This window comes from Electrophorus electricus, chromosome 23, assembly GCF_013358815.1.
Source record: "Electrophorus electricus isolate fEleEle1 chromosome 23, fEleEle1.pri, whole genome shotgun sequence".
NCBI classification, from domain to species: domain Eukaryota; kingdom Metazoa; phylum Chordata; class Actinopteri; order Gymnotiformes; family Gymnotidae; genus Electrophorus; species Electrophorus electricus.
The window spans coordinates 10,002,153-10,021,678 of record NC_049557.1 but is presented as its reverse complement, the minus strand read 5'-3'; the positions used below and the strand labels follow the sequence as shown (position 1 = coordinate 10,021,678).

At 42.7% G+C, this 19,526-nt stretch overlaps 1 protein-coding gene across 1 annotated transcript in view; it reads right to left on the bottom strand.

The window, feature by feature from the left end:
* xpr1a (xenotropic and polytropic retrovirus receptor 1a) overlaps positions 1-19,526 on the bottom strand; it is an 81,034-nt gene that overhangs the window by 2,897 nt on the left and 58,611 nt on the right. Inside the window, exons 10-14 of the mRNA XM_035522193.1 lie at positions 13,324-13,492; positions 11,409-11,603; positions 4,375-4,541; positions 2,311-2,450; positions 69-290 (exon numbers count right to left, since the gene is read on the bottom strand). Of these exons, the coding sequence (XP_035378086.1) occupies positions 69-290; positions 2,311-2,450; positions 4,375-4,541; positions 11,409-11,603; positions 13,324-13,492 (893 nt within the window). The remainder of the gene's footprint in view (positions 1-68; positions 291-2,310; positions 2,451-4,374; positions 4,542-11,408; positions 11,604-13,323; positions 13,493-19,526) is intronic.

Genomic DNA, 19,526 nt, shown 5'->3' with positions numbered 1-19,526 from the left:
ACGTGTTTGTACCTGTTTGTGTCAAATGCAGTGTGTGGTTTAGTGTGTATTATGGTGTGTGTTCGTACTGGGTGGACAGTAGGGGGCGCCGCAGGGACAGGCTGTAGCTCCTCTTCCATTGTTTTTTGCCCTGGCGGTGACGCACTCCGTCCTCCTGGTCCATCATCTGCTCCAGCAGCGTCTGGTCATCCGCATTCAGAGGCGCCACAGAGATGTCACGTACTGCCCGAAACTCACCGCAGTTATTCAGGTGCTCGTTCTCCAGACGGAAGAAATTCCACACGAAGCGCCTGTGGGAGACGCAACCATTACAGTGACTGACACTGCTATTGTTACAGAGGACATTACAGCAACTGAGACTGCAGCTGTTACTGAGGACATTACAGTGACACATTGCGGCTGTTACAGAGGCTGTTACAGCGGACGCTACAGCGACTGACAATGCGGCTGTTATAGAGTTCATTACAGCAATTGGCACTGTGTCTGTTACAGAGGCCGTTACAGCGACTGACACTGAAATAGTTACAGTGGTCATTACAGTAACAACTCAGGTAACAGATCAGCTCTGCTTTTTGTACACAGGACCTTGTGAGCTAGTATCTGATTGTTTTGGGATATTCCGGTTTTGGGATATTCCTGTTAACAGCAGATATCGTATCTGTATTGGTTCCTAAGCGGACCTGCTGAGTGCGTATTGATAGCGGTTGCTTAGATCCTCATAACCAGGGAATCGGATTCACAGGTTACCTTCAGAATCATTGTGTACGTATATATTTGAATTTGTTTTATTGTTTTGGAATTAAGGGTTGGTGCCATTTGCTTTTGTTCTTGTTTGTCTCTTGTTGATATGCCTGATTAGGGAGGTAGGTCAGAAGCATTGTGTTTTCCTTTATTTTCAGGGAAGGTAGTTTTATTTTGGGTGAATCTTAGGCAGTTTTGTGTGTTATGTTGGCATAAACCCTGAAGTATACCCCGGACATCTTGGATTGTGTTTCATTTGTTATTTATTTTAGATTGTGATAAAATACGAAGCAAAAACTTGCTTAAAACACTATCACGGTCTGTGTTTTGGCAACTTTGTTATGTTAGGCCCTTTGAGGTACTAGACATATGGGCCAATAGATAAACTAGGATAGGGCAGTAACACGAGGATAGAGCAGTAACACGAGGATAGGGCAGTAACACGAGGATAGGGCAGTAACACGAGGATAGAGCACTAACACGAGGATAGGGCAGTAACACGAGGATAGAGCAGTAACACGAGGATAGGGCAGTAACACGAGGATAGAGCACTAACACGAGGATAGAGCAGTAATACGAGGATAGAGCAGTAACACAAGGATAGAGCAGTAACACAAGGATAGGGCAGTAATACGAGGATAGAGCAGTAACATGAGGATAGGGCAGTAATACGAGGATAGAGCTGTAACACGAGGATAGAGCAGTAACACAAGGATAGGGCAGTAATACGAGGATAGAGCAGTAACACGAGGATAGAGCAGTAACACGAGGATAGGGCAGTAATACGAGGATAGAGCAGTAACACGAGGATAGAGCACTAACACGAGGATAGGGCAGTAACACGAGGATAGAGCAGTAACACGAGGATAGGGCAGTAACACGAGGATAGGGCAGTAACACGAGGATAGAGCAGTAACACAAGGATAGGGCAGTAATACGAGGATAGAGCAGTAACACGAGGATAGAGCAGTAACACAAGGATAGGGTCATTGTCACTGAAACCATACAGTGGACATTACAGTAGCTGTCACTGCAGCTGTTACAGAGGCCGATATAGCAGTTGTTACACCTCCTATGTGAAGAAACCTTTTCCATTCTGACAGTTTTTTTCTGACAGGTCACTTCTGACACCATGAAACATACAACAGAAAGCCCTAATTTATGAATTTTGTTTCTTTATCTTTTGTGAGGATCACGGCTTGCTTTACATGTGTTTGTGTGATGTGTGTGCTAAGCATGAGCTATGTGTTTGTGATGCATGTACGATTTGTGAGTGATATGTGTGCAATGCATGTACAATGCATGTACGATTCATGTGTGATGTGTGTGAGAGACGTGTGTGATATGCGTGCACTATGTGTGTGGGATTCGTGTGCAATTAATGTGTGATGTGTATGCAATGCATGTGTGATGTGTGTGACGTGTGCAATGCGTGTGCTATGTGTGTGGGATGCATGTGGGATGCATGTGCAATGCATAGGCGATTCATGTGTGATGTGTGTATGCGGTGTGTAGTGCGTGTGCGATGCGTGTGTAGTGTGTGTGCGGTGCACGTAGGATGATATGTACCTGAAGACCTCCAGTGGTGCCAGTATTGTGGTCAGGATGTCAGCCACATCATGAATATCTGTCATGGTTGTCAAGGCGATTTGCAGGGTCCAGGCGAAACGCAAAATCACGTCCTCCACTATAGCGCAGTAGTAATAAGCCTGCATAGCAGAAAGGAAATTACAGCACTACATTATTATTACTGCTGTTATTATTAACATTCACAATTGACAATCTGATACTGACTTAAGTCAATGCTTAAGGTGACTTTATTTATAGTGATTTTGTTGGGCAAGTGTATATGTGTGATAAGGGTTTCTGTGGGGTGAGTGTATCTGTGTGGTCTGTGGGTTGTGTGTTTTCATGGGGACTGTGTGGTAGTGTTTGTAAGTGTGTGTGTCTGTGTGGTAGTGTTTATAGGGATGTGTGTGTTTGTGTAATAGTATTTCTGGGGCAGGAGTGTGTCTGTGTGATACACTCCTAGGATGTGTGTGTCTGTGTGGCTGTTTCTGTAGGATGTGTGTGTCTGTGTGAATGTTTCTATGGGGTGAGTGTATCTGTGTGGTTGTTTCTGTGGGGTGAGTGTGTCTGTGTGTGTGGATGCTTCTGTGTAGTGAGAGTGTGTGTGGATGTTTCTGTGGGGTGAGTGTGTGTGTGGTTGTTTCTGTGGGATGAGTGTGTCTGTGTGTGTGTATGTTTCTGTGGGGTGAGTGTGTGTGCATGTTCCTGCAGAGGTTCTTTTACTACTATTCACTACATTTCATGATTTCATTTGAAAAATCTGTACTTTCTAAAACCAAGATTGTTACTCTAAATTTTCTTTATTATTTTAAATAAATAAATAAATAAGAGATCAGCCAAGTTCTGTTCAGGCACCTTTTCAAGTGCCAAACTGTTAGCCAATCCAAATCCAAATGGATGTGAACCCAGAAATAAGTTTTTTAGAAATGTTGTGGTTCTTTATAACTGAACATGAAATTCATTGTTTTTTATTAGAATGTAACTTTCTAGTCCAGTACATCCACGTGTGACGAGCCAAGCAAGGTCAGACACTCGCGGATGTAGAGCGATGGATTTATTGTATTCCAAGATTGTGGTGGGTGAACAAGCCAGGGTCAAAACCAGGAAATCAAAGACAGGGGTAATCTAAGTCATTAAGGTAAACAGTCCGAGTCAAAAAACCAGAGAGCAAACCAGGCAAACTATTCCAAAAAGGGGCAGGCAAAAATCAGAAACAAAAACGATACACAGGAGAGAAATCAAGGGAAGAACACTCGGTATGCGCAGTAGATACTAGTGGCAATATTTCACAATACTGGGAAGCTCTAGGCAGGTTTAAATACAGTCGAATTTAGAGAAACAGGTGATGTCAACGTTCCGCTGATGAGTTTCTGAAGGAATGTGTATGACTGGTTGAGTTGTTAGCCGGGTGACAAACAGCATGTTGGGTGTTTTAGTGTGCTTGGGATTTGGCCGACGTGACAACACGCTTCAGTTAATTAATTCAGTTGTTGCTCTGGTTACACATCATCTTTTTGCTGTACAATAAAACAATTCAAACTCTTGTCATTTGTATGATTACAGTTCTAGTATAAAGCTTTATTTATGCACTATATCATGTAACGAATGCTCAAATCACTCGGAAATGTATTTAGAGACTTTTAAAGTACTTTTACATTACGCTGTCCCGGTAGGCCGTACACCCAGCAGGAGGGACACCACCCGCCTACTAACCTGATGCACCTGTTCCTCGTTCCCTTCTCTCATTATTTAAGCCCACAGGTTCCCGCTGTGAGTGCTGCCCATTGGCTGGCCTTGGAGCTCAACGCCCGTTTTGTTTCGCAGCCGTTTAGGGGTGGAGAATAAGGATCACTTTATTTCAGCATCGCCTCACACTCCCTCTGTGCTGCCACAGTCACATACACATGTCTGAGATCGTGTACTTCTATAGTTTAAAACAGACCCCACACTTCAACTTTTTATTGGGATTAGTAATATAATATTACTATTTTTACCAGAGTATGGCTACTTCTGCTTGAGCGAGGGACTAGTGTAGGCCTGTAAGCTCAGTGGGGGGTGTCTTACTTTCTGTGGGTAGACAATCTCCTCGCGGAGGAAGGTGTGTTCCCCGGCATTACGGTCAAACAAGCCCCAGTCCATCTTCAGATCCCAGATCAGAGTGTAGAGAGAATTGATAGTGGAGAAGATGACCAGCAAGATGAAGAACGCCTCTGCATCAACATAGTTCTGTTCTGTGAGAGAGAGAGAGAGAGAGAGAGAGAGAGAGAGAGAGAGAGAGAGAGAGAGAGAGACAGTCAGAGAGAGAGAGAGAGAGAGATAGACAGAGAGAGAGAGAGAGAGAGTCAGAGAGAGAGAGAGAGAGAGAGACAAACAGAGAGAGAGAGAGATTTAAAATCTTTAAGAACTCCTGTATACATTTGAATGCCTAGACATTGCACCTGTGTTCAGAAAGTTTCATCACAAGTACATTATTGGGAGGCAGTGGGTTTGCCTGACTAAGAAAATCTGATCCATGATCATGAAAGAGATTATTATTTTTACATTTTTGTCTTAGGTTTAGCTCACGAAAGAAGAAAAATAAAATTGGTTTGTAGTTCTGAAATGAAGCAGTTTATGCGCCCGCCACTAGGTGTCAGTGTAATAGGTGTTTAATAATGTGAAGAAAAATCATTGGGAAAATGACTCATTGCTCATTTAAATGGTATTAATATAACTGATATTTTCCTGCTGCATCCACTAGAGGGCGACTATTTATCATCTGTGACACACCTGGACAAAGTTCAGCATTTTATATTATATAGTACACATGCAAAGCTACAGAATAACAGCACTGGACACAGGCCTGGACACTAGATATCTACACACTGGACACAGGCCTGGACACTAGACATCTGCACACTGGACACAGGCCTGGACACGGGACATCTGCACACTGGACACAGGCCTGGACACGGGACATCTGCACACTGGACACAGGCCTGGACACGGGACATCTGCACACTGGACATAGGCGCTATATATATTTTCTACAAATGCATGTAAGCTTGCGTACACTTGTTCTATGTACTGTATGCATGTGCTATGTGTGCATGGGTTATATAAGCATGCTTTTATGTATGTATGTATCTATGTATGTGTATGTGTATGTATGCATGTATGTATGTATGTATTTGTGTATGCATGTATGCATATGTGTGTATGTGCATGTATGTATGTGTATATGTATGTATGTATGTGTGTGTATGTATGTGTGTGTGTGTGTGTGTATGTATGTGTATATTTGTGTGTGTGTGAGTGTGTGTATGTATGTATGTAAGTGTATGTATGTGTTTGTATGTATGTATGTGTGTGTATGTATGTGTATTTGTGTATGTATGTATGTGTGTATGTATGTATGTATGTGTGTGTATGTATGTATGTATGTGTGTTTGTATGTATGTATGTATGTATGCATGCATGTATTTGTGTGTGTATGTATGTATGTGTGTATGTGTATGTGTGTGTATGTATGTATGTATGCATGTATTTGTGTGTGTATGTATGTATGTATATGTGTATGTGTGTGTGTATGTCATATTCATTTGTGTGCTGTTTTCTGCCACACACACAGCTGCACTGTAGCCCTGAGTCCCACATACACAAAGCGGGCACTACAGGTGGGGTAATAACCCAAAACCAGATATGTGTATCTCACACACACACACACACACACACACACACACACACACACACACACACACACACAGATCTGGCACTACAGGTGGGATAATAACCCAACACCAACCATGACTCCATGCTGCTCACACTACAACATCACACTGTCTCTGCAATTCTTATATATCAGATTACATTGGCTTTCAATAAAGAACAGTTCTGCTTTTAAAAGGAGTAGCTGCATTGCTGTAGCTGGATGTTAATAAGGACAACAAAGCATTATCACAGGTATTAACACAGGCATTAGAATAAGCATTATCACAGGCATTAACACAGGCATCAGCACAAGCATTAACACAGGCATTAACACAGGTATTGATACAGGCATTATCACATACATTAACATGGTCATTAACACGGGCATTATCACAGTCAATAGCACAGGCATTAACACAGTCATTAGCACAGGCTTTAGCACAAGCATTAACAGAGGCATTAACACAGGTATTCTCTGCTGCTCCTCCTCTGTTTGTGGTGCTGGTGTGGGAAACACTGTGCTTGCGGAAAAGGCTTTTACTGTGAGACATTTATGACATTTATAACTGCACGTTGAATCTTCTCTTTAAGATTGATCACTCAGCACCATTTTACCTTGATTTGGGTCACGCCCTGCACCACAATAATATGCCAGTGTAATGTGATTTACTGATGCCTGAGACAGAACAGATCTCAGAGCAGGCTGACCACACACACACACACACACACACACACACACAGTCCCTTAGCCTGTATTAATGCTGCAGACATCCGCTATGGAGACAATCCTACTCAGTTCCACCAGGAAACTATAGGAGATCAGGATGCTAGTGTGGTCCGCGGGATGGAGGGAATCAATACTCAGCAGAGGTTAATCAGGGTGAGCAGAACCTGACACCCGTAAAAGTGCTCGCTGTGGAGGAAACCTAATGATGAATGAGCATGGGACATCCGAGCATGTGGAACACCGGAGGTGAGGTGAGGAGATGCAGGCTTGGTGCCCCGTCACACTGGTCAGGTGTGTGAAATGACCAGGTCAGGTGGCACTACATCTATGAGCGCTAAATCTCCCCTGAGCTCACACTGGTCCAGTCTGGAGAATCATCACACACCAACTCCCTGCAGGCTGGCAACAACAGCTCCAGCTACATCATCTCCCCTTTTATCTGGGCCCTAACCCTAACCCTCCTGTTTATCTGTGCCCTAACCCTAACCCTCCTGTTTATCTGGGCCCTAACCCAAACCCTCCTGTTTATCTGGGCCCTAACCCTAACCCTCCTGTTTATCTGGGCCCTAACCCAAACCCTCCTGTTTATCTGGGCCCTAACCTTAACCCTCCTGTTTATCTGGGCCCTAACCCAAACCCTCCTGTTTATCTGGGCCTTAACCCAAACCCTCCTGTTTATCTGGGCCCTAACCTTAACCCTCCTGTTTATCTGGGCCCTAACCCAAACCCTCCTGTTTATCTGGGCCCTAACCCTAACCCTCCTGTTTATCTGGGCCCTAACCCAAACCCTCCTGTTTATCTGGGCCCTAACCTTAACCCTCCTGTTTATCTGGGCCCTAACCCAAACCTTCCTGTTTATCTGGGCCTTAACCCAAACCCTCCTGTTTATCTGGGCCCTAACCCAACCCTCCTGTTTATCTGGGCCCTAACCCAAACTCTCCTGCTGATCTGGGCCCTAACCCTAACCCTCCTGTTTATCTGCACCCTAACCCTAACCCTAACCCTCCTGTTTATCTGGGCCCTAACCCTAACCCTCCTGTTTATCTGGGCCCTAACCCAAACTCTCCTGTTTATCTGGGCCCTAACCCTAACCTTCCTGTTTGTCTGGGCCCTAACCCTAACCCTCCTGTTTATCTGGGCCCTAACCCAAACTCTCCTGTTTATCTGTGCCCTAACCCTAACCCTCCTGTTTATCTGGGCCTTAACCCAAACCCTCCTGTTTATCTGGGCCCTAACCTTAACCCTCCTGTTTATCTGGGCCCTAACCTTAACCCTCCTGTTTATCTGGGCCCTAACCCAACCCTCCTGTTTATCTGGGCCCTAACCCAAACTCTCCTGCTGATCTGGGCCCTAACCCTAACCCTCCTGTTTATCTGCACCCTAACCCTAACCCTAACCCTCCTGTTTATCTGGGCCCTAACCCTAACCCTCCTGTTTATCTGGGCCCTAACCCAAACTCTCCTGTTTATCTGGGCCCTAACCCTAACCTTCCTGTTTGTCTGGGCCCTAACCCTAACCCTCCTGTTTATCTGGGCCCTAACCCAAACTCTCCTGTTTATCTGTGCCCTAACCCTAACCCTCCTGTTTATCTGGGCCCTAACCCAAACTCTCCTGTTTATCTGGGCCCTAACCCAAACTCTCCTGTTTATCTGGGCCCGGGCCCTAACCCAAACTCTCCTGTTTATCTGGGCCCTAACCCAAACCCTCCTGTTTATCTGGGCCCTAACCCTAACCCTTCTGTTTATCTGGGCCCTAACCCTCCTGTTTATCTGGGCCCTAACCCAAACTCTCCTGTTTATCTGTGCCCTAACCCTAACCCTCCTGTTTATCTGGGCCCTAACCCTAACCCTCCTGTTTATCTGGGCCCTAACCCTAACCCTCCTGTTTATCTGCACCCTAACCCTAACCCTAACCCTCCTGTTTATCTGGGCCCTAACCCTAACCCTCCTGTTTATCTGCACCCTAACCCTAACCCTAACCCTCCTGTTTATCTGGGCCCTAACCCTAACCCTCCTGTTTATCTGGGCCCTAACCCTAACCCTCCTGTTTATCTGGGCCCTAACCCTAACCCTCCTGTTTATCTGCACCCTAACCCTAACCCTAACCCTCCTGTTTATCTGGGCCCTAACCCAAACTCTCCTGTTTATCTGGGCCCTAACCCTAACCCTCCTGTTTATCTGGGCCCTAACCCAAACTCTCCTGTTTATCTGGGCCCTAACCCAAACCCTCCTGTTTATCTGGGCCCTAACCCTAACCCTTCTGTTTATCTGGGCCCTAACCCTCCTGCTTATCTGGGCCCTAACCCAAACTCTCCTGTTTATCTGTGCCCTAACCCTAACCCTCCTGTTTATCTGGGCCCTAACCCTAACCCTCCTGTTTATCTGGGCCCTAACCCTAACCCTCCTGTTTATCTGCACCCTAACCCTAACCCTAACCCTCCTGTTTATCTGGGCCCTAACCCTAACCCTCCTGTTTATCTGCACCCTAACCCTAACCCTCCTGTTTATCTGGGCACTAACCCAAACTCTCCTGTTTATCTGGGCCCTAACCCTAACCCTCCTGTTTATCTGGGCCATAACCCAAACTCTCCTGTTTATCTGGGCCCTAACCCTAACCTTCCTGTTTGTCTGAGCCCTAACCCTAACCCTCCTGTTTATCTGGGCCCTAACCCAAACTCTCCTGTTTATCTGTGCCCTAACCCTAACCCTCCTGTTTATCTGGGCCCTAACCCAAACCCTCCTGTTTATCTGGGCCCTAACCCAAACTCTCCTGTTTATCTGGGCCCTAACCCTAACCCTCCTGTTTATCTGAACACTAATCCTATCTCTCCTTTTTAAACACAGCTACTACAGTTACTTTCACTTAAATGTTGGGTGTGGGTTTAGTTTCCATGTATAAACTGATATTAAATAACTATATAAAGAATTATACAGCTAATCACTATGTCAGAATACTTGTTTTTATCATGAACAGGCTGTTAGAAGTAGATACACTACCTGCAAATAGGAGAAACTAGTGTATCAGGAGACTCTTGTATATCAGGAGACATTCGTGTATCAGGAGACACTCATGTAGCAGGAGACACTCATGTAACAGGGGACACTAGTGTATCAGGAGAGACACCCGTGTATCAGGAGAGACTCTCGTGTATCAGGAGACACTCATGTAACAGGGGACACTAGTGTATCAGGAGAGACACCCGTGTATCAGGAGAGACTCTCGTGTATCAGGGGACACTCGTGTATCAGGAGACACTCGTGTATCAGGAGACACCCGTGTATCAGGAGAGACTCTCGTGTATCAGGAGACACTCATGTAACAGGGGACACTAGTGTATCAGGAGAGACTCTCGTGTATCAGGAGACACTCGAGTATCAGGAGACACTCGAGTATCAGGAGAGACTCTCGTGTATCAGGGGACACTCTCGTGTAACAGGAGACACTCGTGTCTTCTGAGGGCACCTTACTGTGCTCAAACCTCACAGTCCCTCCTCTCTGTCTATGGAGCAAGACCCCAGGGGTACAGGGGGAAACGTGGACAGTGTTGGAGTGTGTATGTATGTTAATTAGTAAGGTAAGGGTGAAAATTACTGTTAGCATTAGCATTAGTGTTAACAGCGATAGTGTTAGTATTAGCATTCACATTAGTGTTAGCATTAGTGTTAGTGTTAACAGCGATAGTGTTAGTATTAGCATTCACGTTAGTGTTAGCATTAGTGTTAGTATTAACAGCGATAGTGTTAGTATTAGCATTCACATTAGTGTTAGTGTTAACATTAGCATTATTGTTAGGGTTAGAGTTAGCATTAGCGTTAGTCTTAGGGTTATAGGGTTACTCATCTCTGAAACAAAGCATTTCCTTACTACCTCCACAAAAGGTCACTCTAAATACAGATGGGGTTCAGTAAAAGAGGAGTGTGCATGGGTTTAGTGATATTATGCTTCCTGTCCAAACCAATGAGCTCTTTCTCTCTCCATCATTCCACTATATCTAACTGCACTATATGTAATTTAGGGTGTCCTGTATTTTACCTCTACACGGACAGTAACACAATGCATAAAATATCACTCACACTGCAGCAGGAATGATTGATATATTATATATATATAAAGATTAGATGAATAACATTTAGCAATAGCTTAAATTTAAAATGTTGACATTTAAAGGAAATAAATAAATGACCAGCCAGCACTAAGCATATAAATAATAAATTGGATCAAGCAGATTAGTGAGTATTCTGAAACGATCGATATTCTCTGAAGTTCCATTTGTGAGGCAACATGAGTTAAAAGAGTGAACTACTGAAGGGAGAGAGAAAGAGAGGAGAAGGAAAAAGACAGGAAAAATGGAGAGACAGAAAAGAGAGACACAGATAGAGAGATAGACAGGGGAGAGAAACAAGCAGAAGGATGAAGAGTATGACAGGATGTCTGTCCCTTTCACCTGCAGGTTATCAGATGCTACTTGGGTCACTTTTCCCTCACTGCTGTTAAAAGATCTGCTCTGCCTTCAACATCACTAACAAAACAGGGATTCACTGTCTGAAATGATTTTTAGACTAGTATAAGGTGTGTGAGACCTGTGTGAGGTGTGCTGGTACACCAGTGTGAGGTGTTTGGTAGACATGAGTGAGGTGTGTTAGTACACCAGTGTGTGTTGGTAGATGTGAGTGTTTCTTACTTTTGTGTGTACTGTAGAGGGCTGCGAACGCTACCACAAAGAAGGTGGTGGAATATTTCCCAGCATTCACCAGGTGTGGGAACGCTCTCTTGGTGTCACGGTAACGTCTCAGACACTGGATGAATCGGAACCAGGCAGGCAGACAGTGGATGATGGCACGCAGCCCATAGGAGTAGCTTTGGCACTTCCCATCACCTGTAGCACAAATCCCATTGTCAGTCTGGACCCGACCAGCACAACCTGCCTCGTCAGTCTGGACCCGACTAGCACAACCTGCCTCGTCAGTCTGGACCCGACCAGCACAACCCGCCTCGTCAGTTTGTATGTTAGGCTGCTCAGCCAACTATGCTTTTAAAAAAGTGTATTTAAATAACATCCACATTTATTGTCCACATGTAATATCCACATTCCACATGACATCCACATTTATTATGGTGATTTAGGTGTGTGTGTGTGTGTGTGTGTGTGAGTGTGAGAGAGAGAGACAGAGAGAGAGAAGGTGTGTGTGGAAGATTGAGAAAGAAGATTTAGAGGTTAGAACTGGTAATGTGCTGTGGGCAAGGTTAGTGTCAGTAATATGCATTATGTGGGTGGGGATATTATGTACTGTGGGCGGGGTCAGAGCTGTGGGCCATTAATGTGCTGTGGGTGGGGTTATTATGTACTGTGGGCGGGGTCAGAGCTGTGGGTCATTAATGTGCTGTGGGTGGGGTTATTACATGCTAGGGGCGGGGTCAGAGCTGTGGGTCATTAATGTGCTGTGGGTGGGGATATTATGTACTGTGGGCGGGGTCAGAGCTGTGGGTCATTAATGTGCTGTGGGTGGGGTTATTATGTACTGTGGGCGGGGTCAGAGCTGTGGGTCATTAATGTGCTGTGGGTGGGGTTATTACATGCTAGGGGCGGGGTCAGAGCTGTGGGTCATTAATGTGCTGTGGGTGGGGTTATTATGTACTGTGGGCGGGGTCAGAGCTGTGGGTCATTAATGTGCTGTGGGTGGGGATATTATGTACTGTGGGCGGGGTCAGAGCTGTGGGTCATTAATGTGCTGTGGGTGGGGTTATTACATGCTAGGGGCGGGGTCAGAGCTGTGGGCCATTAATGTGCTGTGGGTGGGGTTATTACATGCTAGGGGCGGGGTCAGAGCTGTGGGTCATTAATGTGCTGTGGGTGGGGTTATTACATGCTAGGGGCGGGGTCAGAGCTGTGGGCCATTAATGTGCTGTGGGTGGGGTTATTACATGCTAGGGGCGGGGTCAGAGCTGTGGGTCATTAATGTGCTGTGGGTGGGGTTATTACATGCTAGGGGCGGGGTCAGAGCTGTGGGTCATTAATGTGCTGTGGGTGGGGTTATTACATGCTAGGGGCGGGGTCAGAGCTGTGGGCCATTAATGTGCTGTGGGTGGGGATATTATGTACTGTGGGCGGGGTCAGAGCTGTGGGTCATTAATGTGCTGTGGGTGGGGTTATTACATGCTAGGGGCGGGGTCAGAGCTGTGGGTCATTAATGTGCTGTGGGTGGGGTTATTACATGCTAGGGGCGGGGTCAGAGCTGTGGGTCATTAATGTGCTGTGGGTGGGGTTATTACATGCTAGGGGCGGGGTCAGAGCTGTGGGCCATTAATGTGCTGTGGGTGGGGTTATTACATGCTAGGGGCGGGGTCAGAGCTGTGGGCCATTAATGTGCTGTGGGTGGGGTTATTACATGCTAGGGGCGGGGTCAGAGCTGTGGGCCATTAATGTGCTGTGGGTGGGGTTATTACATGCTAGGGGCGGGGTCAGAGCTGTGGGTCATTAATGTGCTGTGGGTGGGGTTATTACATGCTAGGGGCGGGGTCAGAGCTGTGGGCCATTAATGTGCTGTGGGTGGGGTTATTACATGCTAGGGGCGGGGTCAGAGAGGTGAATCAGTTACCTTCTGTGTGGGGCAGTAGGCCATCCACCTCCCCCCACTGCAGCTCCATGCTGTAGTAACACACCAGATACTCCAGATCCATCAACACAAACACCAGAGAGTTCAGCTGATCAGCCAACCAGAAATCAGCAAACTCCACACGGTGGAATGGAGCCGTGGACACACGGAACTGAAGGGCGAGAAAACATTAGAGACAAAACATCAATAACATACAACAAATAGACCACCACGGTCACTACACGTCAACAATACAACAAATAAACAACAAATTCACTACAGATCAACAACACACACATTATACATCATCAACACAACAACAAATAAACAGCAAATTTACTACACTACATGTCAACAACACATTAACAACAAATAAACATCATTCACTACAAGTTAACAACACAACAATAAATAAACACATTCACTGCACATCAACAACACATACATTATACATCAACAACACATTAACAAATAAACAATACATTTACTCCACATCAACAACACATACAGTACATGTCAACAACACATAACAAATAAACAACCACATTCACTGTCAACAGCACTTTAACAAATAAACAACTCATTCACTACACTTCAACAACACATTAACAAATAAACATTTACTACACGTCAACAACACATACACAACAACCAACAACACATGTACAACAAGTCAACAACACATTTGTAACATTTACTATTATTATATAACACACACTATCATTATTTAACACACACTACCTTTATATAAGACACACTGTGCTACCAAGCATAAGGTCATTAGTGAAAAAGGTTAATGGATTAATGAACTGAAAAACTGAATTCAGAACCAAGTGGTGCACTCTGTGTGTGTGTATGTTGGTGTGTGTGTTTGTGCGTGTTGAGATTTTTAGCTCGCTATTCATTGTTACTGTTTACTTGGCCTGAAGTATTAAACTATTGAACTATTGAAGAAAACTATTACTACCTGTAGTATCTGTAGTGTAGCTGCAACAGTCAACTGTAATTATAATTGTAATGTATGATTTTTTTTTTGTGATGTGATTTTTTTTTTGTGATGTTAAAGTGATGTTAACAAGCAGAGTCAGTCATCTGAAGTGGACTTGAAGACAGTAACTTTCAGTTTTACATTCTAGCAACTGGGGTTCCTATGGCAACAGAGTCACATTGGTTTTGTTGTGGGTTTTGTTCTCATCTCTGTTATTAGGCGTTTCTCCCCACTGATGTGATCGTGTGTGTGTGTGTGTGTGTGTGTGTGTGTGTGTGTGTGTGTGTGTGTGTGCGTGTGTGTGTGTGTGTGTGTGAGAGTGTGTGTGTGTGTGTGAGTGTGAGTGTGTGTGCGTGTGAGTGTGTGTGTGTGTGAGTGTGTGTGTGTGTGTGTGTGTGTGCGTGTGTGCGTGCGTATGTGTGTGTGTGTGTGTGTATGTGTGTGCGTGTGTGCGTGCGTATGTGTGTGTGTGAGTGTGTGTGTGTGTGTGTGTGTGTGAGTGTGTGTGTGTGTGTGTGTGAGTGTGTGTGTGTGTGTAGGTGTGTGTGTGTGAGTGTGTGTGTGTGTGTGTGTGTGTGAGTGTGTGTGTGTGTGTGAGTGTGTGTGTGTGTGTAGGTGTGTGTGTGTGTGTGTGTGAGTGTGTGTGTGTGTGTGTGTGTGTGTGTGTGTGAGTGTGTGTGTGTGTGTGTGTGTGTGAGTGTGTGTGTGTGTGTGAGTGTGTGTGTGTGTGTAGGTGTGTGTGTGTGAGTGTGTGTGTGTGTGTGTGTAGGTGTGTGTGTGTGTGTGTGTGTGTGTGTGTGTGTGTGTGTGTGTGTGTGTGTGTGTCTTTGTGATATACATGAGTATGTCTCAATTAGGGAAGTGGTTGCTCAGTGATTGAGGTTCTTGACTTGTAATCAGAAGGTTGTTGGTTCAAACTCCACCACTGCCAAGTTACCACTGTTGGGCTCCTGAGCAAGACCCTTAACCCTCAATTGCTCAAGTTATACTCAGTCATAAATGTAAGTTGCTTTAGATAAAAGTGCAAAATGTAAGTATAAATGATGTCAGTACTGTACAATGATGATTGACCCCCTGAATTAATATCAACTAAATGATATAATGAGTTTCCATTCTTCTTTAATATGAAAAGTCTCAATATCACACAAGCTATTATTGTTATAGTGTTATTAGTCTCTATGCACCAATGAGCCTGTGACTGGGCCATCATGTCATCATGAAAACGTGATGAATTTAGTGCAACAACATTTTAATCGACACAGTGAAGCACCTTAAATCATCTAACTGCAGCCTTGATGCCATACATACTACCTTTAAAATGTTTCACTCAGCAGCAGATGACATACTTCAGACAGCAAACATCTCACTCTTCTCGGGTGTTTTTCCTAACACACTAATAACCGCTGTCACGGACGGCCCCTCCCTAGCGTCCCTGTCACCTTGGCAACCCTTTCTATCACCCTTGTTTCTTTTCTGTGTGTTTCCTTGTTTTGCTTCCGTTGCGTAGTTTTCGGCGCCCCTCATTAGTCCCACTTGCCTCTTTGAATCCTTGTTAGCACATGTATATATGCGCTCTGGTCTTTGAGTCCATGCCTCTATCGTTTGTTTCGCACTGCTGTGATCTTTGTTCTAGTCCATGTTTGTTGTTGTTATTATTATGTTATTATTATTATTATTATTATTATTATTATGTTGTTCTTGTTTCCTTCAGTTTGCTTGTTCGTTGTTTTCGTGTTTTACTTTCTGTTTCATCAGGTATACTGGATCTCCTCGTGTTGAGATCCTGGATCGTGACTACGGCTCTGAGTTTGGATTTGCCCTTGTGCACCGTTACAACTGTACTGGTGAAACCCCTATTAAAGAAGAAAAACGCGAAAGCGACTGTGTTTAATAATTACAGACCTCAAATCAGAAAATAGATTTCAAGCCACTTACTGATTTCCTATCCGCAAATGGCTGTCTAGAGAAATTTCAGTCAGGATTTCGTCCTACTCAAAGTACTGAGACTGCTCTAATCAAGGTAATTAATGACATACGTTTGAACACAGATCAAGGGAAGCCGTCGGTTCTACTACTGCTTGATCTCAGTGCAGCCTTTGATACCGTAGACCATAACCTACTTAAGAAGTGAGTTGGACTCTCAGGAACAGTCCTAAAATGGTTCAGTTCATACCTGCAAGGCAGCAATTATTTTGTTGAAACAGAAAATAAGGTCTCTGAAGCGTGCCAGTGAATTTCTGTGTCCCCCAAGGTTCAATTCTTGGGCCGCTCCTATTTAACATATACACGCTTCTACTCGGCCGAATCATACAAGACTCTGGGCTATCATACTCTGGGCTATCATACCACAGCTATGCAGACAACACTCATGTTTGAGTTGTCTTGCTCACTGGGGGCTTGGACCTGGACATTTGTAAAGCTGCTTTGTGACAACATCTGTTGTAAAAAGCGCTATATAAATCAATTTTGAATTTTGAATTTATTTAGCCCTTATCCCAGACAATTTTATCATTTTAAGAACATCCACAAAATCAGAGACTTCGAGTAAACCAGACCTAGAGAAACTCATCTGTGCTTTTATCTTTAGCAGGTTGATTACTGTAATGGCCACAAAACAACCAAACAGCTGCTAGAGTTCTCACTAGGAGCAAAGAAAAGGTCACATCCCCCCATTCTGAAGTCTTTACACTGGCTACTGGTTTATTACAGAGTTGACTTGAAGGTATTATTACTGGTCTACAAACCACTTAATGGTGTAGGACCAGTGTATCTATCTGATATGGTCAGAGTTATGAGCAGAACTCTAAGGTCATTAGGAACTAGTCCGTTAGTCCTGCCTAAATAAAAGTGGCTGGAAGAGTATATTAGAAGAGCTCCAACACACTAGATGTTCTTAAATCAAAGTTAAAAACATCCCTGCTTGACCAGGCATTTGTCTCAGGTTAGATATTATTATTTCAGTTCCTGTGGCACTGCATCTCAACTGTGGTCTGCATTTTAGCAACTTACTTATATTTAAAGGTTTTTTAATTATTATTAATTACTTTATTTATTATTATTATTATTACTTGTAGTAGTAGCAACAGTATTCTTTAATTCTTTTTATATTACTTATCGTATGCATTTTAATTTCATTTTAAATTCTCTTAATTTTTTATTTTATTTCTTTAAACTTTTCTTTCTTTTAATCACTATTTTATTCTTTTTTGCTCTTAATATTTGCATATCAACTTTAATAAATCATGCAGTGTTTTTACTATATTTCTTGGCAAAGACCTTCCCGAGGTGATGGATCTCGCGTTGTAATCAGCATTTTCTATTCTTATGTGAAGCTCTTTGTATTGCTGTTGTGTGTGTTGATATATAAATAAACTTGCCTTGCCTTGCCATATATGGGCATGTGGATGTGTGTATATATGTGTACACGCATGTGTGTGTGTATAATGTCACTCGCTCTCTCCGAGCCTGCAGGTTATAGATGACATTTCCCAGATCAGTTCCTCACCAGTGTCACTGCCTCCACCTGCTGTAGGGTCTTACTCCTGCACTCTCACATTCATTATGACTCTTACTATTACTGTGATTCTTACTCTTACTATTACCCACACAATCATTATTACTGTGATTCTTACTCTTACCCACACAATCATTATTACTGTGATTCTTACTGTTATTATTACCCACACAATCATTATTACTGTGATTCTTACTCTTACCCACACAATCATTATTACTGTGATTCTTACTGTTATTATTACCCACACAATCATTATTACTGTGATTCTTACTGTTATTATTACCCACACGATCATTATTACTGTGATTCTTACTCTTACTATTACCCACACAATCATTATTACTGTGATTCTTACTGTTATTATTACCCACACAATCATTATTACTGTGATTCTTACTCTTACTATTACCCACACAATCATTATTACCGTGATTCTTACTGTTATTATTACCCACACAATCATTATTACTGTGATTCTTACTGTTATTATTATCCACACATGCATTATTAGTGTGATTCTTACTCTTACTATTACCCACACAATCATTATTACTGTGATTCTTACTGTTATTATTATCCACACATGCATTATTACTGTGATTATTACTGTTATTATTATCCACACATGCATTATTACTGTGATTATTACTCTTACTATTACCCACACAATCATTATTACTGTGATTCTTACTGTTATTATTATCCACACATGCATTATTAGTGATTCTTACCCACACAATTATTATTACTGTGATTCTTACTGTTATTATTACCCACACAATCATTATTACTGTGATTCTTACTGTTATTATTATCCACACATGCATTATTACTGTGATTATTACTGTTATTATTATCCACACATGCATTATTACTGTGATTATTACTCTTACTATTACCCACACAATCATTATTACTGTGATTCTTACTGTTATTATTACCCACACAATCATTATTACTGTGATTCTTACTGTTATTATTATCCACACATGCATTATTAGTGTGATTCTTACTCTTACTATTACCCACACAATCATTATTACTGTGATTCTTACTCTTACTATTACCCACACAATCATTATTACTGTGATTCTTACTGTTATTATAATCCACACATGCATTATTACTGTGATCATTACTCTTACTATTACCCACACAATCATTATTACTGTGATTATTACTCTTATTACTGTGATTATTACTGTAATTATTAGTTGTAATTACTGTCATTACGGTGATCAGTATTGTTATTATTACTGTAATTATTGCCCACGTATTCATTATTACTCATCATTACTGTTATTAGTTATTATTACATACACATTCATTATTTGTGATTATTACTGTGCTTATTAACCACACATTCATTATTACTGTAATTATTACTTTTATTATTACCCACACCTTCATTATTACCGTTATTATCACTCACACATTCATTATTACTGTTATTATTAGCCACATATTCATTATTACAGGTATATTACTGTTATTATCACTCACATTCATTATTAGTCATTATTACTGTTATTATTACCCACACATTCATTATCACAGTTATTATTACTATTATTATTACCCACATATTCATTATTACAGTTGTTATTATTACTGTTATTATCACTCACACATTCATTATTACTGTTATTATTACCCACATATTCATTATTACAGTTATTATTACTGTTATTATCACTCACA